A 22,095-nucleotide genomic window follows, 5' to 3' on the forward strand; every position below is an offset into this window, starting at 1 on the left:
TCAATCAATTTTTATTTATATAGCGCCAAATCACAACAAACAGTTGCCCCAAGGCGCTTTATATTGTAAGGCAAGGCCATACAATAATTACGTAAAAACCCCAACGGTCAAAACGACCCCCTGTGAGCAAGCACATGGCGACAGTGGGAAGGAAAAACTCCCTTTTAACAGGAAGAAACCTCCAGCAGAACCAGGCTCAGGGAGGGGCAGTCTTCTGCTGGGACTGGTTGGGGCTGAGGGAGAGAACCAGGAAAAAGACATGCTGTGGAAGAGAGCAGAGATCAATCACTAATGATTAAATGCAGAGTGGTGCATACAGAGCAAAAAGAGAAAGAAACACTCAGTGCATCATGGGAACCCCCCAGCAGTCTAAGTCTATAGCAGCATAACTAAGGGATGGTTCAGGGTCACCTGATCCAGCCCTAACTATAAGCTTTAGCAAAAAGGAAAGTTTTAAGCCTAATCTTAAAAGTAGAGAGGGTGTCTGTCTCCCTGATCTGAATTGGGAGCTGGTTCCACAGGAGAGGAGCCTGAAAGCTGAAGGCTCTGCCTCCCATTCTACTCTTACAAACCCTAGGAACTACAAGTAAGCCTGCAGTCTGAGAGCGAAGTGCTCTATAAGCCTGTAACATAACAGAAGTGGAAAAAGTGAAGTGCTGTGAATACTTTCCAAACGCTCTGTATGACATGTCAAAGAATCCAATGGATGTAGACATTGTTTGACGATTACTTGTGAGACCAAACATTCAACACAGTCAAAACTATTTCACTTGTTAATCCTATTAATGTAACCAATAATTTACTGTCTTTACCCCATAACTCTAGAACATTCAGTCATAGATACTCCAAAGCATACCTTTTTGGAATATTTATGATCAGACAAATAATGTGGTATAGTTTTAATATGATTAGAGCATTTTCCAATTTTGAGCCCTGTGTAATTCTTCCCTGACTCCAACCTGGCAGCCTATTGAAAATTCAAGTGGCCAGTCAGTTTTTTCAAGAGTAATGTCTACAGAGTATTTTTGCCCAATTTGGTGCTTGTATTACCATTTGAAGGATTGTTTCAGTTATCTTCTGCACTATAAGGTGAAAAGTGGATGTCTTTGGTACTAGGTCTCTGTGGAGGATCCTTGGGTCCTGCTGCAATAACTTTGTGTGAAATGAATGGTGCCTGGCACCCGAAGAGGATGGACCCTCGATGCTGACTCCCAGACCAGGCTTAGGTGTAAAAGAAATCATTGTCTTTATTCCAGGCTCAGGTACAGTACACAGGTTATCAATCAATGGAGCGGAGGTACAAACAGCGGCAGGCGAAAACACAGTCACGGTCAAGCAGGGTTCAGAGGCACAAGCAAACACTGACATCAGGGTAGAGGCAAAAGGCGCAGTCAAAAACACAGAGCAGATTTTGAAAACACAGCAAGGCAATAACAGGACTGATACAAGAGTGTACGGACACAACAAGCTGGCAGAGGTGTGTTGGCTGGGAGGAGTTTAAACAGGCTGGTGTGAACAAGGTGCACGTGCAGGTGAATGATCTAGAAAGGGGCCGTGACTGGACAAAGATTATACATGGTGCAAGAGTGAGGAATGGAATACACAAAGTGGAGTGATGAAAGAGACCAAGACATGTGAACAGGTGCAAGAGCGTGAATGGATGAAAAAACAAAGCAGGAAGAATCAAAGTGAAAGATGAAGACATAAGGGCAGATGCATGGAGAGAGGAAAAACAGAGAACAGAGACAAATCAGAAACTCAGGACGGAATGCAAAACAAGGAACGACCTAAACGACCTAAACAAGGAACGACCTAAACATGAGAACAGAAAAGTGAACAATCAGAAAACAAGTACAGAAGAAAAACTACATAAGAACTGATAAGAGAATAATAAGAAAATAAATACTAAGACAAAACTAAACTGGAAGTGACTAAGAAAACAAAGGGCTAAACAAAGAATAAGTAAAACAGAGACTACACAATAACAGAAAACAAAACCGGATACTAAAGCATAACAGACAATACCACAAATGAGAAGAACCAAATAAACAAGTGATATACTAATGATAAACAAGGAAAACCCAAACTGGCTGAACAAAGCAAGAACGGAACTGAACTATGGCCAAAGCATGTGGCAAGTGGCAAACGTATAGAACAGAGAACAAACATATGACAAAAATAAAATAACTAATAAGACAAAACCGGAGCAGACGGTCAGGGCCAAAACCTGACAGCGAGACTCAGATGAGGAGGATCACTCACACTGTGAGGGAACATCAGCTACCACATTTAGTCCATGTGGTGTGTTTCTCTAGACATGATCTAGCATGAAGGTGTCTCGGTGTTGAGAAACCCAGTGGCTGGAGAAGGACAAGGACAGGCCCATATTTCACTTGCCTGCAGCAGGTAGATGGCTAATTCATAGAGGTGGGAATGGACCTGTTGTCTGCCTGGGTGGATGCCACCCAGGACACAAGGTGGTTTTTGTACTGTGGTACATACAAGAACCTGCGCACGGTCCCAGACCTGACCTGACTCTGAATTTGTACCATTCCAGTTTGCTGCTTTCCTTGGCCATATCCTAGTAACCACCATGTGACCAGCTGCCGTCCAAAGTCCACAGTCCCACAATTACTCCAAATCCGAACCTCAGTGTTGTATCTTCTGAAACAAGTGACACACAAAAAAACACCTCAGCCAACTTCCTGTTTGTACTTCTTAATGACTGATGGAAATGAAGTCCAGGACATACTCAGTAACTTGGAAATGTTCATGTGTTCATCCTGACTTCTCAAGAAAACTGGCTTCTGCAAAAGTAACAATTTAATCCTTATATTTCACATAAATTGACCCATCCCAACTTTTCAGTTGACTGCAGCAGATACGTAGATAGTGTCCAAATGTTTGACTGTAGGTGGGGATGGACTGGTTACCATCCAGGACCCATGACGTAGTGAACACTGTACCTGCCCATGCCCCAGACCTGACCTGACTGTGCAGGTTGGTCAAGGATGGGAACACATCACTGACAGATCTGAGGAGGACTCTGAGGACTTCCACCATCTATCACTGAGTGGAGATGATGTTTCTTTTGGATGTTTCCCACAATGTCTCTGCTCATCTTCCACATAAGTGAGAAAAACTCTCACCTGAATAATAAACCACGTGTGATGTGTGCTCAGCTCACCAATTTAAATCTCTGCAGAGGAATCCCACTTAAATCCACTGGACTTCTGTTGGCGATGTTGACAAAGCGAGCCTCGAGCACGGCCACAGCACATAAGACATGGACCCACCTGCAAAAGAAAACAAGTTTCTTGCACTTCCATGTCAGAAAATATCAAAAGGCTGAACATAAACATCAGTGAAGTGAGTCTTGTCCTAGCCCTGAAGACTGCTGGTGCCAGGGCTTATCCCCAGATAGCATAGCTTAAAGCAGATCAGAATCTATGACTCCGCCTGGATGAAATGCCAGTAAGTGTCTCAGGACAGAGACAGGTGGAGTGTGTATATATATATATATATATATATATATATATATATGTAGAGAGAGACAGAGAGTTCATGAGGGGTGTATCCTGGCTCCTAGTCTTTAGTATTTGCCTGGACTGAGTATTTCAGGGGTGACCAAGTTCGGCCCTTTTTAATGAGCCTTTCATTGGATTCAGGTGTGTTGGAACAGGGAGACAACTAAAGCTGGGTTCACACGGCAGGATAATTAGGCCGATATCGGACCCGATCTTCCCCTTCCGACAATCTTAAGAACGCCCCGACAATCGTGATGATGCTAAAGATAATCTTATCAGATATTCCTGCCATGTGTGGTGTGTTAAGAGCGCTCTGATCTGCTCAGAAGGGCATCAGGAGCGCTCCGATCGCAAATCAAGGATATTCAACATGTTGGATTTTTTTGGCCCGATATCGCAGCGTGTGTTGTGTCTTCCGACCACAAACGAGCATGCAGCCTGCTGAATGTGACATGCAGCCAATCAGAAAGCGAGGTGACGAACGTACAGAGTGGAAAATAAAATCAAAACAGCTGTTCTGACTTACCAGAAAGTCCGGTGGTCGCGCTGTCTCCACTCCTTTAAAGAACACCTTTTCTTTTTCTTTTTGTATAATTTTTTCCCCCTCTGTTGTAAATAGTCCACAAAGTACCTCCGTTTGTTTACTCTAAAGTCATGTTTAATCTTGAGTGATTTTGCGAGATTTCCTGTCTAAACTGTAAATATTCGTATGTGAAATCTGTTTGTGTGTGGTGTTGTTATCCTTACAGTGTGGCTGAACACCACACACTGGACAACCAAACCTGTGAGATGCATGATTTTTTATCTTCACGTGTGTGGTCTCTCAAGTTTTGGAAACCTAAAGATAATTTTAAAATCCTGTCGTGTGAACCAGGCTTAAGAGTATCAGGAAGGTGGCTCTCAAGGACCGAACTTGGCCACCCCTGGAGTATTTGATAAATTGGAAAAGTCCACTAATGTGGGTGGAATTGTTGACCTGACACAGACTTTGCTCTGATTCTTGAGTCAATCCACAGTGAAGCAGGCCACCAAGTTTTGCTTAGTCAGTTGCCCGTTGGGGACAGGTAAAGATTACCACTTTAGTTGACCTTGCTGGGTATTCTGCCTCTCAGTGAGGCAGCTTTGGTCCCAAGGGACAGCGAGGGCTTGAATCCATGCATATGTGATGTGTGCTGTAAATCTCATCCTTCACATTCCATCAGTTAAGTTTGACAACGACGTATTAAAGATCAAATGTCAAAAACAATTCAGTGAACCATTCGTGTTTTTTTTTTGTAACTGTTTATTTTTAACATTTTTCAATAATTACAAAATGCGTTAATAGTCGAACCGGGGAAGCATGCCATAATTCACTGATATTTCCAGTGTTCGGGTAAAGTCCAATCTATAAGGTTTTACATACTCACTCCATTTAGTCCAGATCCTGTAAAACGTGTCCTTTTGCATCCTTATGGAAAAGATCAGTTTCTCCATGATGTAGATATTGTGCAGTATGTCAATCCAGTCCTCAGTGGTTGGGGGTTCTGGTTTCAGCCATTTCCTCATGATAGCTTTCTTACTTGCCAGGAGTAAAATTCCCAGCAGTCTTTTGTCTGTATTCTCCTAGTGTTGTACAGGTAAATCCCCCAAATACAGAGTTTCACATTTCAAGGGTAGGCTAGTGCCAAATACATTGTTCACATGATCCCTTATTTCTCCCCAGTATTTGTTGATGATCTGACACCCCCCAAAAATATTAAAATGATTGGCCTCAGTGACCCCACACTGTCTCCAACAGGTGTTTCCTCCAATGAGATTTCGCTGCTGCATTGGTGTCATAAAGTACCTGACAATGTTTTTACAGCTGAACTCTTGCATGTATTTGACCCAGTTATAGTCCATTGGTGTTGACAAATATTTGGCCAACTTTCCGGAGAAATAATCACATTCCCCTCCTTTTCCCCACCTATTTTTGATATACTCTGTACTGGTTTGTTTACCCTGCTGGACACTCTTATATAGCTGGGAAACGGTGTTTTTCTGCTGATGTGAACTAATCAGAGTCTGAAAAAACCCTTAAAAAGCCCAAATCTTTCCCTTCAAACCCTGTTTTCAAGTTTTTATCGAAACGGTGCCTAACCTGCAAATATCTATAAAAGTCATCTTTGCCTAAATCATATTTACTCTGCAGGACCTCAAAACTGAGGAACTCCCCCTTGTGGGTGAATGAATAGTAGTTTGTTATTCCCTTGGATATCCATCTTTTAAACCAGTCATCGTGTGTTTGGCACAACGTCAGAGTCATAAGCACACCACTTGAACATTTTTGATGCTTCTATTAAATCACGTTTTGATCATTTCATTCCATGAATTTAGCATTGATTCAACCAAGAAGTCATCATTTAACACTGTGGTATTTTGCAATTGTTTTTCCCCCAATAGCGCACTGACAGGTAATTCTTTTGTAGTATTAAGTTCTATATCTTTCCATCCTGCAGAGAAAACTGGAGAACATAAGCAGATCAGGGGTCTGAGCTGGGCTGCGTGATAGTATTCTTTAAGACAGGGAAGACCCATTCCCCCTTTCTCTCTCATTAATTGCAGTGTTTTATATTTAGTTTTTGCCATTTTATTCTGCCTTATGTATTTAGCTAGCATACTGTCCCAGTCATCAAAATGTTTTTTTTTTTTTAATTGCCAAACACTGAAACAGTTAAAGTATGCAAGGAAGAGTTGTTGATAGAGTCAACACAGGAATGCAAATTTAAAAATGGACATTGTTCTACCTTTGTAAATCTGATTTTATCTTTGAGGTTAAGGGCCCATAGTTAGCATCAGACAGTTTAGTTAGATCTTTTGTCAAAACAACCCCCAAGTATTTTATGTCTTCTGAATCCCACTTCCATTTATAGCTGTTTTTAATCTTAGTCATTGGATTAAAATTAAAACATAGTGTTTGGGTTTTGTTGACATTAATTTTATATCCTGAGAGTGAACTGTATTCTTCAAGTATCGTCAATAATTTAGTGAGTGTCTGGCTAAGTTGGGTTAAAAAAAAAACACCAATACATCATCAGCAAATAAAGCTATCTTTTGTTCCCTGCATGTCACTATGACCCTTTAATATCCGACCTCTGACGTATCCACTGAGCCAAGGGTTCTAAGAACGGTCGGTCTGCCGTACAGCGCAGTAAAAATACTAAGAGAAGGTGAAAGCCAAACTTTAATAGAACTTTATATAAAAAAATCCCATTGTACCGAATCAAATGCCTTTTCCGCATCTAAACTCAGAATTAGGGTTTCTAGTTTGTGCTGATTAACATGCTTCATTATAAGTAGGGTCTTCCTTATACAACCCCTGGCAATAATTATGGAATCACCGGCCTCGGAGGATGTTCATTCAGTTGTTTAATTTTGTAGAAAAAAAGTAGATCACAGACATGACACAAAACTAAAGTCATTTCAAATGGCAACTTTCTCGCTTTAAGAAACACTATAAGAAATCAGGAAAAATAATTGTGGCAGTCAGTAACGGTTACTTTTTTAGACCAAGCAGAGGGAAAAAAATATGGACTCACTCAATTCTGAGGAATAAATTATGGAGTCACCCTGTAAATTTTCATTCCCAAAACTAACACCTGCATCAAATCAGATCTGCTCGTTAGTCTGCATCTAAAAAGGAGTGATCACACCTTGGAGAGCTGTTGCACCAAGTGGACTGACATGAATCATGGCTCCAACACAAGAGATGTTAATTGAAACAAAGGAGAGGATTATCAAACTCTTAAAAGAGAGTAAATCATCACGCAATGTTGCAACAGATGTTGGTTGTTCACAGTCAGCTGTGTCTAAACTCTGGACCAAATACAAACAACATGGGAAGGTTGTTAAAGGCAAACATACTGGTAGACCAAGGAAGACATCAAAGCGTCAAGACAGAAAACTTAAAGCAATATGTCTTAAAAATCGAAAATGCACAACAAAACAAATGAGGAACGAATGGGAGGAAACTGGAGTCAACGTCTGTGACCGAACTGTAAGAAAACGCCTAAAGGAAATGGGATTTACATACAGAAAAGCTAAACAAAAGCCATCATTAACACCTAAACAGAAAAAAACAAGGTTACAATGGGCTAAGGAAAAGCAACTGTGGATGACTGGACGAAAGTCATATTCAGTGATGAATCTCGAATCTGCACTGGGCAAGGTGATGATGCTGGAACTTTTGTTTGGTGCCGTTCCAATGAGATTTATAAAGATGACTGCCTGAAGAGAACATGTAAATTTCCACAGTCATTGATGATATGGGGCTGCATGTCAGGTAAAGGCACTGGGGAGATGGCTGTCATTACATCATCAATAAATACACAAGTTTACGTTGATATTTTGGACACTTTTCTTATCCCATCAATTGAAAGGATGTTTGGGGATGATGAAATCATTTTTAAAGATGATAATGCATCTTGCCATAGAGCAAAAACTGTGAAAACATTCCTTGCAAAAAGACACATAGGGTCAATGTCATGGCCTGCAAATAGTCCGGATCTTAATCCAATTGAAAATCTTTGGTGGAAGTTGAAGAAAATGGTCCATGACAAGGCTCCAACATGCAAAGCTGATCTGGCAACAGCAATCAGAGAAAGTTGGAGCCAGATTGATGAAGAGTACTGTTTGTCACTCATTAAGTCCATGCCTCAGAGACTGCAAGCTGTTATAAAAGCCAGAGGTGGTGCAACAAAATACTAGTGATGTGTTGGAGCGTTCTTTTGTTTTTCATTATTCCATAATTTTTTCCTCAAAATTGAGTAATTCCATATTTTTTTCCATCTGCTTGGTCTAAAAAAGTAACCGTTACTGACTGCCACAATTTTTTTTCTTGATTTCTTATAGTGTTTGTTAAAGCCAGAAAGTTGCCATTTGAAATGATTTTAGTTTTGTGTCATGTCTGCGATCTGCTTTTTTTGTACAAAATTAAACAACTGAATGAACATCCTCAGAGGCCGGTGATTCCATAATTTTTGCCAGGGGTTGTATTATCTTGGGTTTGTCTTTGTCTGATGAAGCCTGTCTGGTCATTGTTGATGAGGTTTGGCAGTATTTTTTTCAAGCCTTTTGGAGACTATGGAAGTGAATAATTTATAATCTATATTCAATATGCTGACTGGATGGTAGTTGCTACATTCTAATTCATCTCCTTACTCTTTTGGAATTATTGAAATGAAAGCTTCACTCCAGGAGGGGGGAGTAACTTTCTTTTCCATGACCCAGTTAAGTGCTTTTAGTAATGTTGACAGCAGTTCCTCCCGCATACTCTTGTACCATACCGAATTAAAACCATCTGGCCCTGGAGATTTCCCTGTTTTCAGTCTCTTGATGGCTAATAAAACTTCCTCTTCTGTTATTTTTGATATCAGTCTTTCATTTTGAGCATCACTTATGCTTGGTAGATTCAGTGATGACAGGAAAGAGTCCATTTGATCGTTGCTACTTAATTGTGGGTGAGAATAATGTTTCTGATAATATTCATAAAAACACTGCTTTATTTTCTCAAAACTGGTTTCTATCTTTTGGTCAGCGGATTTCTTATTTTGTGAATTGTCCTCTTTGTCTGTTATTTTCTTAGTCTGTATGAAAGTAGTTTCAGTGCTTTACCCCCTGTATCATAGTATTGTTGTTTAGTAAAAAGCATTTTCTTCTGTATCTCCTAAGTATTTATTTCATCTATTTCATTTTTCCTGCTGTTACTCGGGATTTGACTGTGTCTTGTAGGGATTTTGAATGTTCCCTCTGTAACTTCAGTAGCTCGTCTTTTAGTTCTTTAAGTCTTTGATTTTTGTGTTTTTTAACTGTGGCTGAAAAAGGTATGATTTTACCTCTAATTACTGCTTTCAGAGCATCCCATACCACCGGTGGTGATACCTCATCATTGTCATTAAACTCTAAATATGACCTAATTTCTGATTTTAATCTTTTGTTAATTACCTTATCCTTCAGTAAGTTTGCATTTAGCTTCTAGAGTGTGGTTCTGTGTTTGTTATCCAATTGTAGTGACAGATAAACAGGATTGTGGTCCGAGAGGGCACTGTTGCCAACATGACAGGAAACAGATCTGAAGAAGTCATTTTTAAACATGAAAAAATAATCGATACAAGAATATACCTTGTGTGGTGCGGACTAATGTGTATAGTCCCGACCTGTTCGGATCATCTCCCTCCACACATCTAGAATTCCCAAGTCCTTCATTAAGATATTAATTCTTTTACTTAATTTTTTTGTGTCTGCTTTCCCATTAGATGATTCCCTTTTAGGATGTAGTCTGATGTTGAAGTCCCCTCCACATATTACCTTGGCTTTTTAAGTCATGATGTCAAAAATGTGTTTCTAAACTGACCAGTCACTGTCTGGGGGCATGTAGACGTTTAAAAGGCTTACCAAGACCCCTAGGATTATTCCTATAACCATAATACAGGGTGGGCCAATAAAATGTTACCACTTTTTTAATTCGTACAATTAGAGAGTGTACTACAACAACACACAGACCCTGAAGACCAACATCCATCAGGAAATTCAGAGAATGTGCGGCAATGTCATCACAAACTTCAATGTGCGTGTTGCAGCTGTAATCCAAAGAAGAGGAGCGTGGATTGAACATGTCAACAATTATTGAACTGTGCGGAAAACAAGGTGGGAAACCTTTGGTATCAAATGTTAATTTGATGCTTCTGTTACAAGTCTGTAAATAAAATTTTCGAATTTCTCATTTCAACAACTTGTGTATGATCATAAAGTGGTAACATTTTATTGGCCCACCCTGTATATCTCCCTTCATTATACTTATGTTCAGATATGTATTCAAAGTTCACTGCACTGGGCAGCAAAACTCTAAGACAAGCCCTTCTGATCTGTGTCCAGTGGAAGGGCGTGTTTAATGGCTGACGCCATGTTGAAGAGTTAACTCAAAAGAACCTCAGTCACATTTCACTGGTTACTCACCCCATATCCTTTTTAAACCCAAACATAATGAAAATAGTGATGAAATGAAAAAGCCCTTCCCGACTCCATTTCGCTGTTGGCCGTCTGAACGCGTGAAGCTTCTCTTTGTATCCTCAGTCTCTGCGGTCCAGCTCGGTCCTCTTAGAGTCTAGACTGTGCTCTCATCCAAGTCATCTGTTTAATCTTCTCCATGAGCGACTGGTGCGTTAGTTGTTTTCACTGCGTATCCTCTCTTCGTCAGGTCCTCAACCGCGTCTGCTGCCAAATCGTAGGTTTTAGTTTCGTCTTTGTATTTAATCTGCAGACTGGTCGGGTACAGGGTTTGGAACAGGACTTAGTTCTCCTTCAGGACCTTGCAGATCGCAGTGTATTCTCGCCTTATAAGTAATTTATCCTTGGTTCGTTTGGAGTTCCACTAATGTGCTGCCATCAGAGCGATGTTTCGCCGGAAGTCCCTCACCATTCGTGTTTTTAAAAAAAAATCTGGATCCACTTACTTGTTGTTATTGGCTTTCTGCAAAGCTCCACCCCTCAGTGAACACAAACAGCAATTCTGAAAGACATGATGTCATCAATCAACCGTCCGCAGGCATCTTCAAATAATAAACAAAACCAGCTACATGCAAAGAAACTACGATCTCACCAACTTCCTGTTTGTAATGCTTAGCAATTGATGGAAATGAAGTCCAGGAATGATTCAGTGACTTGAAAATGTTCATGTGCTCACCCTTTGACTTCCAAAGTGATCAATTAATCCTTATATTTAGCATAAACTGCCCCACCCCACTTTTTTGGAATGCGTTTCAGACCTTAAATGCAGAAGTGGATGTTCATGAATAAACCAAATGAATTTTGAGCAGAAAAGTCAAAGGAAACATAATCTGAACGCTGAAATAAATCCCTGTTTATTATTTTGGTTCCAGTGTTTTCTGATTTGGGGTTGTATCTGGACAGCTGGGAGCAAGAGGGTGGAGCATCAGTGATAAGCTGGACAATAAACAGGAGCAACCACTGACCTCGGTCATGGCGTTAGCCTCACAGCGGGCACATCTCCAGTCCGTGGTTACATTTGCTGCATCAACACCGTAACAGCCTGGAAGACACAAGGACGGCTGTTGGCTGGGTGATACACACTGGCTTTGTGACTTTACACCAAATCAACAAAAAACACACATGGCACCACAAGAGCACCTGGCTCCATGAAACATACCTAACAAAAACTGTGGTGAATGATGATCACCAAATTGAAAATTAAAGCTTCATTTGAGGCATTATTGTCGTCTAAGCGTTCATTGTTTGTTCGGCAAACACTTCCTCCTGTGCTGGCGGACGTTCCTCATCACCTGCGTCAACTGCCCGGTGTCTTTCCCCGAAGGGGGTTAGGGTCAGGGTCAGAGGTAACGCTTCACCGGTGTTCGAGACACCGGCACGGAACATCTACACCGGCTGTCTTGTCTACTAACCCCCCCCCCCAATGAAGAAAGCAGACTAGAAGACGGGAAAAATGCGCTTGTGCGCTTGTCAGACTTAAGGCTCAGTTTTTAGCCTTTTTGGCTGATTCTCACCTTGGATCCGGACTTTCTGCCCAGCATTTAATTTGGCAGTGGATCTTCCCCATTTTCCTGGAGTTGTCTCCCCTGCTTGTACCAGTGGCTGGAACTTCTGCTCCCGCTTTGCCGTCAGCTTTAGGCCGGCACCCATGCCGCAGTGTTCACCATGGCAACCTCTGCCAGCTGAGACGCGCTCAGAGCAGAACCTGAGCGTAGCCCTGCTAAATGCAAGGTCAGTGGCGAATAAAACTTTTCTTTTAAATTCACCTCCTGCAAACTAGATATCATGTGTGTGACGGTCAGAGACGTGGATCCATGCCGGTGACCATACGCCATTTTCTGAACTCCTTCCCCCTGATTGTTTGTTCTTTAGCTTGCCCAGTTCCATGGGCGGTGGTGGCGGCGTAGCCTCTGTGTTTAAATCCGAACTTCAGTGCCGTTTGTCCCAGCATGCAATGAGCTGCTGCAGCTTTTTGAACTGAATCTGTCATTTCCTGTCCTTTGCTCCATTGTTTATTGTCCACCGAAAAATAAGGACATTATAAATGAGTTTGCAGACTTTCAGTCCGGGATCTTGGTGAAATACGATCATATTTTAATCTCTGGTGATTTTAATGTACATGTCTGCTGTGAATCCTGTCCTCTGGTCAAGGATTTTTTTAAAACCTGATTGAGTCCTTTCAATTTTACCCAGTGCATATCTGGCCCGACTCATGAAAAGGGGTATATTTTAGATCAGGAGTGGGCAACTTGTTCCAGAAAGGGCCAAGAGGGTGCAGGTTTTCTTTGCAGCCACTGACTCCACCAGGTGGTTTCACTGATTAACTGATTCCATCTGCTCAAAGTGATATTAATCAGTGAAATCACCTGGTGGAGTCAGTGGCTGCAAAGAAAACCTGCACCCTCCCTTTCTGGAACAAGTTGCCCACCCCTGTTTTAGATCTTGTGTTGTCTTATGGTTTATCTGTCTCTATTAAGGAAATCTGTGCAACTCTGTGTATTTCCAATCATCAGTGGTGGGCACAGAAAACCAAAAAAATTAACTTTGATAACAGATAATCAGATAACTGAAATGTTATCTTTGATAAAATTAAAATGATAAACCACCCAAAAATGTATCGGAAGTTACAGATAACCAATAAATTCCAGTATTGTCTCCGGCACACTTGCAATTATTAACAAGCTGATTTTAAGTTTAATGCTGCGTTCACACCGGGCGCGATGTGAGCGACAGCAGCAACAGGTTGCCATGTAATCCCTACGGAACGATGCATTTTGGCGCCAAGTCACGCAGCGCGACACGATGGACGCGAATGAAGTGATGCGAGTGAAGCGACACGAGTGAAGCGATTTTGAGTGATTGGCGCATTTGTGGCGCAATATTGCGTCGCATCACGTCGCGTTGCCCTCCTCCCCAAGTTGAAAAATCTGAACTTTTTCGTCTTTGCGCGATGCGATGACCAATCAGGGACTGAATATGTAGTGACATGGAGATGTCTGGAGTTTGACTGAAGATGTGAACATGTCCTCTATCTGGTAGCGGCCTGTGAGCAGGAGTTATGTCCCCTTTGTCCTTTATTTCACAATTATGAAAGTTTCTTTTTTTTTTTTACGTGCGCGCACAAGCGAATCGTCCGTGGAGATTATTTTACTCATTAATTACACAGATGTATAATAAAGTAAATGGTGACTGGTTTCTAAACACAATTATGACAGTTTTTGGAGCGAGCAGCAGTCCCACAGGAGGGGGAGCAGAGTTTCTTTTTTTTTTGTTTTACGTGTGCGTGCGAGCGAATCATCTGTGGAGAATATTTTATTAATTAACTACACAGATGTATAATAAAACAAATGGTGACTGGTTTCTAAACACAATTATGACAGAGTTTTTGGGGGAAGAGCGAGCTGCAGCCCCACAGCAGGCAGCAGAGTTTCTTTCTTTTTTAAAAAAATTGTTTACATGTGCGCGCGTGAATGGGACAGGAGGTCCTCTAACTGGGTTCCGCAGAGGCGGAAGGACCGCTGAAAGCAGCCGTCATCCAGACGCAGCTCCTGCAGCAAATAATGATACTCCCTGAATTGGGAATGTCTCATGACGTTTGTCAGCTTTCCACAACAACTCGCTCCGTGTGATCAAAGTCCGTCATGTTAACTTGACTGACAACCGGAGCCGGCAAGCGGAATGGAAGCTCCTCCTATTTGATGACGCACTGGGGCGAATTTTCGCAGCAAAAGCAAAGTGACACACCGGGCAATGGTGGCGCGTCCGTCGCCACGCGACCCCGGTGAATTTGTAGTGTCTGATCGCGCCCGGTGTGAACGCGGCATAACACCACGATCGCTTCTGAAAGCATCAAAGGCGACCACAGACCCAAACAATGAGTCAACACTTCTATCTTTGAGTGTGCTGCTCCCTGCTGGAAGCTCCAGTTTACTACAGCACAAACGCAGCTAAGAGGAGCTACAAAGCTCAACTCTACTCAATCACAACGCTTCCGTCAGGCCGAGGTCTTGGAAAATAAAGCAGTGCTGAGTTATGGTTTGGTGTAAATAAAATGAATACTGATAGAATAACTCCATTAATGTCAATTCTGTCATTTGTGCAAAGTTAAGATATAACATATATCTTTTAATGTTGAATAATGCACTAATTCTGAAGTTTTGTAACAAACACAGACAGATGGCATTCTGGGTAAAATGTGCCTATGCTACACTGATTGGTTGATTAATTCTATGTAAACCAACACGTTAATTTGAGGTGTGTCGGTGTGTCATGTGTTGGTGTTTACAGATAAATGTGCTTTTGTAAAATATGCCAAAAAAAGGGCATTTAAAAAAAAAAAAAAAAAAAAAAGCCAAGTTGTAATTAGATAACTGTCTGATATAACCGGTGTCAAAATAAATAGAACACTGCCATGATCTACTGGTGCCAGCGCGGGTTTTGGCCCTTTTTCAGGTGACTTTTCATTGGTGCGAGAATTTTTTGGATTGCACCGAGTTTCAGGTTAATTGCGCGTCCTGCATCGTTTAGTATACATGGAGTAACGAGTTGCGTTTAACATGTCACGACCACTCTCGCACTGTGCCTGTGCAAACACCACAGACCTGTCTTGTAATGTTTTTTTTTTTTTTTTTAAACTTTGATGTCTCCCATCGAGTTTTTGTAAATTAAGTTTGAAAAAAAAGCTTCTGTTTACATTTTGCTTCTGGAAACACGAGTCCGACGTGTGGTTTGTGAACGTACAATGTGTGTGAGAACATAAATTGGGCGCGCTGAACTTTGACACCGTGCAGTTTTGTCATAGTTTGAGCTAGGACTGAGTACAGTGATTAAAAATATCAGCCCAGCTTCAGTTTGAATACTGCCATGAACACTACTGGCCAGTAGATGGCAGTAGAGACTTGCCAAAACAAAATACCAGATAATCTGTGTCTGCTGCTACTCTGCTACGTTTAAGATGCGTGGAATTTAATAAACGCAAACACAATAACGTCTATAAACCCAGAGAATATATTCACGAGAGTTTTAGGCACTAGAGTTTAATGCTGTTATCCATGGAGCCTGATCAGAGTGTCTCAAATGCATTTTTCATGTCGTGAACGTACTGAGATTATCCTATACCCATAATGCACCTGGACACAGCATGTCCACACTAAAACATTAAAAATTAGCGCATTACTTTAAAACTAAAACATATATCTGATATTTTCACTTTATAAAACTTCAGACATGACGTTGATTTTAATAACTTGTCCAAAATTAGTTTGGTTAAAATTTGAACCATAAGTTAAAAATGTATGCCTCTGGATGACTTGTGATATTGCTGTCATATCAGTATGGGTTTAAAAGAAATTATTTTTTTGTGTGTGACCAGTTCTCCTTTGCCTAGGGGGTGGTGGCCAAGTGGTTAATGCGCTTGGTTTCAGTTCAGAAGGCTCTGGGTTCAAATCCCACCCCTGCCACATTTCTCCATGTAATGTGGAGTTGCGTCAGGAAGGGCATCCGGCGTAAAACCTGTGCCAATTCAACATGCAGATCCACCTTGGATTTGCTGTGACAACCCTGCGTGCAAACAAGGGAGCAGCCGAAGGGACTTATTTATCAGTTCTCCTTTGCCTGGAGACAATCGAGTGGTTTCTTCTAGAAGCAGCTCTCGTCTTTTTGCAGAGGATAGAACTACATCTACTACAAAACATTTAACAGGTAGGTGTTCAACTGATTTTAAATTTTATAAGAGTTTGTAGCTGTTCAGCTTTGTTTACCACGTTAATGGTCTAAAAATTATCAGACAAAAATTTATTGGAAGATAATGAGTCCGATAATGGTTTTCAAAGTTATCTGAAAAGATAATCCAATAATGAAAACATTATCTTTGATAATTATTGGTTATCGGATTATCGGAACTGTGCCCACCACTGCCAATCATCTACCTGTGCTATTCACTTTGATGCTTCCGTGTTCAACGGATAGGCCACCTGCCCCCAAGTGCCTCCGGTGCGCTATTAACCCTTCAACTGCCACACAGTTTTCCACTGGCTTTAATGAATATTCTTTTTTGTGCACACTTGATGGAAAATGTGATCTCAGCAGTGGTGGGAACTGTTCCACTAATCCGCCAACCGCTAATTATCAAAGCTAATGTTTTCATTAGCGGATTAGCTTTTCAGAAATTTGAAAACTATCAGTGGACCAATTAAGCAGTGGTTCTGCTCTGAGTCCCTCCGAGATAGTTAAGCTTCTCACCCTGTCCAGGAGTGTAAACTCAGATACCCGACAGAAGAATCATTTCTGCCACTTGTATTCATGATCTTATTCTTTTAGTCATTAATTCAATTAAATATAATTTGTTTATACAGAAGAAAGATGGAGCAGAAGCTGAAACAAAATAAGATGAGGGAGGTCTGGGAAGGTGTGAAAACCACCATAGGCCATAAAAAAAAGACCAGAGACACGGGGGACAATGGACAAGGCAAACGAACTTAACAACTTCTTCAACCGGTTCAACTAGTCAATGCCCCCTCACCCTCTCCCTCATTGCAGACACCTCTTCCCTCAGCACACTTCCCCCAGATATCACAGCAGCAGTCCCCCCCCAACACAACCTCCTCCATACATCACTGTGGACCAAGTCAGAGGACAGCTGAGCAAGTTTCATCCCAGGAAAGCTGAAGGCCCAAACAAGGTGTGTCCCAGACTACTGAAGACCTGCATGACTGAACTGGGAGACCCGTTGCAACGTATCTTCAACCTTAACCTGCAGCTAGGGAGAGTGCCCAGCCCCTGGAAGACTTCATGCATCATTCTAGTTCCTAAGAAGAACCGGCCCAGTGAGCTGAATGACTTCCGACCAGTGGCACTCAATTCACACCCGATGAAGATGTTGAAGCGGCTCTTCCTCGACTTCCTCAAACCCCACATGCAACACGCCCAGGAGTGTCTGCAGTTTGCATATCGGGCAGGTGTTAGTGTGGAGGATGCCATCCTCTACCTGCTACACTGAGTCCACTCGCACCTGGATATGGGAAATGGCACAGTGAGGATCCTCTTTCTGGACTTTCCGAGTGCCTTCAACACCATCCAACCGCTTGTTTCAGGACAAACTGAAGAGGATGCAAATGGACCCCTGTCTGGTCACTTGGATCTCCAGCTACCGCACCAACAGGCCGCAGTATGTCAGGATGAGGGACACCTTGTCTGACACTATGATCTGTACTCCAAATCTGAGCTGTGTCACATCCAAACGTTCGCAGATGGCACAGCTATTGTTGGATGCATCAGGGATGACAGAGAGGAGTAGTACAGGAGCCTAGTGAAGGACAGCTCAACACCTCAAAGACAAAGGAGCTGGTTATTGACTTTGGGAAATCCAGACCAAGACCGTGACCAGTTCTGATTGAGGGAGCTGAGGTGGAGGCTGTGGATTCCTACAAGTACCTCAGGCTGTGACTGAACAGCAAACTGGACTGGACAACCCACACCAACCATCTGTACAGAAAGGGACAGAGCAGGCTGGCCTTTCTTTTTTTAATTCAAGTTTTTATTGCGCTTTTCTTAGGCTTGGTACATAGCAAATTAAACAAGTTTCTCCATACAGGAACAAGTAGTATATGCTTAGAAATTGACTCCAGTGACAGACTCCACACGTTTGTCCCCAAAATAGGCAATAAATACAAAACATAGTGAGCACATGATGATATCCACTCATACCTTCACATATGCATACCTGCACACACCCCCCCCATACCTAAAATGCTTCTATGTTCATCATCCAGACATGTTGCTGAGGTACACAGTATTACAGAATCCCACTTGGGGAAAACACAACAGAACCCAAATCCTAGTGGGGGTCATTATTTACCTTTATGTAATTCCACAACCTGTCCCAAAGGGTCACCCCCTCCTCCCTGTCATCACTCAATCTACGCGTACTAAGCATACATTCATAGGATGCAGTTGCAGTCATTGCACACACCCATTCTTTCACCTGTGGAACTTCTGATGCCTTCCAATGTCTTAAGATGACTCGACAAGCTGTTGTTATACCCACCGAAATTACAGAAAAGTTACCTTTGGTTATACTGTGTAACTGGGACCTATCCCCTCAGCAAACAGAGCTCTGGACTTGAGGGAATCTCTGCTCCAAGTCACTTAAAATATTTAGAATCTGAGTTCAGAAGGGTCTAATCAAGACACATTCCCACATAAAGTGGAGGAAGGTAGGAGTTTATTCCTTGCATTTCCAACACAAATCATCACCCAAGAGTTTCATCCTACACAGTCTGGATGGTGTGTAATAGTATCTATGTAATACATTATATTGTGTGAGTTTACCCCTCGCCTCTCTCACATATTTACCACAATCAGCCACAATTACTGTCCATCTATCACTGTTAATCTCTCCACCAAGGTCCCTCTGCCAAATCATCTTTAACTGATCAGAGTCAGCACCGAGAGAAGAATTAGCACTTTTATAAAATTGTGAGCTTTTCAAGGATTCAAAAGAATTTTATTGTCATATGCACAAAGGAACATGTTCCCTGCACAATGAAATGTGTTGACTGCATTTAACCCATCCTAATTGCCAGTTAGGAGCAGAGGTCGCCTTTAGGCACCCGGGGACCAGCTCCAGATGTATATCCTGCCTTAGGTCGACAGCAGGGCTGAGCAACAGACGACACACACATAACACACAACACACATAAGCCGGCCCGGTACATGAACACATATAAAAAGCACACACAAGGTTTTCGTTTACCAAGTTGAAGTTTCATATAATCAATCATCATATTATCAGTATTATTATATGGTATGGGATTTGTCAACTTCTGATTTGCCCATTCGCCACTTTCTGAGCTGGTCCACATGCCAAGTTGACCACTGGTGGAGCCGAGTAGACCGCGCGTGCGAAACGAGTACATCTCGCGTGCAGTGTAGCGCTAGATAATTGAGCGACACCTTCTATCGATAACGACCAATCAGATGGCAGAAGACAGGTTTGCGTCTGTTAGTGACGCTGACTTAAAACAAATTTTACACGAAAAAGATGTAAAGAACACCCGCAGAAATGCAGTCAGCAGCCAACCTGTTTCGCATGTACACTGAAAAGGGACATGCGCCCAACTTTGAAACTTATGACAGACGGATGCTTGACGGAGTACTCAGTCGATTTTACGCGGAAGCTAGACAGGCGAATGGCGAACTTTATAAGAAAACAAGCCTGATGACAGACTCACAGACTCCAGTCGATCGATGGGATGTCAGTTGGTGCAGTATGACAGTAATGATAAAGAGAAACTTGAGAATGATTTTTCAGTTTTAGTATGTTTGACAAACTCGCAATTTTCTTGTTTACCATATAATAAAACAGTTATAGATTTCTGATTTCAGTGTACTCGTGATTATGCAGACCAAGGTGAGGTGAACCCCATCCTGACCAGGTCTGCATAATCACGGGTACACCAAATTCAAAGTCTATAATTGTATAATATTGCATGGCTTTGAGGTAATACAACTCATTTGCAAAAATTATCTTTTCCCACCAGATCAAATTTCTGCAACAGCTTATCATATGACAAAAACACCCCATCTTTAAATAGATCTTTAATGGTGCTCAGACACAAGTGGGCCATTGTTTCTAATACACAGGCTTCTTCCCAACACAAACATCTGGATTATTCCACAATGATGAATATCTTTGTAGAGTGTAAGTTTAAACATGTTATGTACTTTTGTCCAAACATCCCTTGAATGTAAAAGTATTGGATTTGTAATGTTAGACGACCTTTGTGATAATACTTCTATAGGTTGCAAAGGCGACCATATCTCTTTTTCAACCTTCATCCACGGCGGTTCATTTTCTGCAGCCTGCCAGTATCTTGCTATTTTAGCCATCTCAAAAGCAAAATAATACAATCTAAGATCTGGCAGGCCCAGCTCTCCCTTCTCTTTATGAAGTGGTGGGCACAGTTCCGCTAATCCGATAACAGATAATTATCGAAGCTAATGTTTTTGCTATCGATTAGCTTTTCAGACAAATTTTAAAACCATCATTGGACCAATTATCTTCCGATAAATTTAGTTCTGATAACTTTCAGTCCGATAACATTTTTTTTACTGGTAAGGTTTAACAGATAAAACCGTTTGTAAACCATAAAATCAAACATTTTAGTCCGTTTGTTGTGTGTTTATAGCCACGGAGCAGACTGGCTGCCTGTCGCTTGCTGATGATGTCATCATTAAGTGCAAAATGTGATTGGCTGGTCGACGCAGGGAGCATTGTGGGTAGTGTAGTTAAGGTTCACTTTGGACATTACAGTGACTTGTCCACTCAACACAAAAACAAAACAGACTAACATTTTATTTCTTTGTTACTGTAATTTAATCGCCAAGATTCGGTGGGGGAGAGGAGCACTCACTGCACAGCTGTGTGTACAGAGGGAGGAGACTTTTCTTCACGTTTAGACAGTGTATTGAATTTTAAAAAAGGACACATTATGTGGATTATTTATTCAGATGAATCCCACTGAAAATAACAGGTACAAATTTATATTTACTACATGTATTTTGCTCTGACAATCAATGCATTAATGGATGTATTTCGGCTGTTTAAGCTGCAGGGTTCAAAGTGCATGAAAAAAGCTGCAGCTTTTAGCTCGTAAATCAAATAAAATCAATTTTATTTATATAGCGCCAAATCACAACAAACAGTTGCCCCAAGGCGCTTTATATTGTAAGGCAAGGCCATACAATAATTACGGAAAAACCCCAACGGTCAAAACGACCCCCTGTGAGCAAGCACTTGGCAACAGTGGGAAGGAAAAACTCCCTTTTAACAGGAAGAAACCTCCAGCAGAACCAGGCTCAGGGAGGGGCAGTCTTCTGCTGTGACTGGTTGGGGCTGAGGGAGAGAACCAGGAAAAAGACATGCTATGGAGGGGAGCAGAGATCAATCACTAATGATTAAATGCAGAGTGGTGCATACAGAGCAAAAAGAGAAAGAAACACTCAGTGCATCATGGAAACCCCCCAGCAGTCTAAGTCTATAGCAGCATAACTAAGGGATGGTTCAGGGTCACCTGATCCAGTTGTTAGGGGCATTTTTTCTGGTTTGGTTAGGGCCCGGTTCCACTCCAGCCCCGGTGGGCCTTTGTACCGTTCGTCATTGGTGTTGCCGGGGTGTGGTGCAGCGGGAACATACCTCAGTCGGAGGGGTGGGCCGATCTGTTGCCGTTTGCCATTTCGGTAGTTCCACCCCTCCCGATAGGCTGGGGTATGGTCGGGTTGGGGCACCGGACGTATTTCCAGTTTTCCGCTGCGCCTTGGGGTTGGGGCCGGGTTAGTTTTTCCTGTTCCCTTCCCCGGCTTGATGTTTTGTGCCGTTTGCCAAAATTGAGCCGTCGAAAGGCTCTGGGAGGGATCTGGGGTCTTTCGGGGTGCTGGGGAAGGTAACAGGGTTTATCGGTTGTTTTATTTGCCGCCGGGGTTGTTCAATGTAGTCCTCCGGGGGTTGGACTTTTGTGTTTTTTGTTTCCTTCCAGGTTCCACCTCC

At 42.0% G+C, this 22,095-nt stretch overlaps 1 protein-coding gene across 4 annotated transcripts in view; it reads right to left on the reverse strand.

The window, feature by feature from the left end:
* LOC117518909 (lysine-specific demethylase 4A-like) overlaps positions 1-22,095 on the reverse strand; it is a 279,463-nt gene that overhangs the window by 88,003 nt on the left and 169,365 nt on the right. For all 4 annotated transcript variants that reach the window (XM_034180171.1, XM_034180169.1, XM_034180170.1 and 1 more), the window contains 3 exons: positions 11,516-11,592; positions 10,997-11,052; positions 3,188-3,296 (listed from right to left, as the gene is read on the reverse strand). In XM_034180171.1, coding sequence (XP_034036062.1) covers positions 3,188-3,296; positions 10,997-11,052; positions 11,516-11,592 — 242 coding nt within the window. The remainder of the gene's footprint in view (positions 1-3,187; positions 3,297-10,996; positions 11,053-11,515; positions 11,593-22,095) is intronic.

The sequence above is a fragment of the Thalassophryne amazonica genome, chromosome 10 (assembly GCF_902500255.1).
Source record: "Thalassophryne amazonica chromosome 10, fThaAma1.1, whole genome shotgun sequence".
NCBI classification, from domain to species: domain Eukaryota; kingdom Metazoa; phylum Chordata; class Actinopteri; order Batrachoidiformes; family Batrachoididae; genus Thalassophryne; species Thalassophryne amazonica.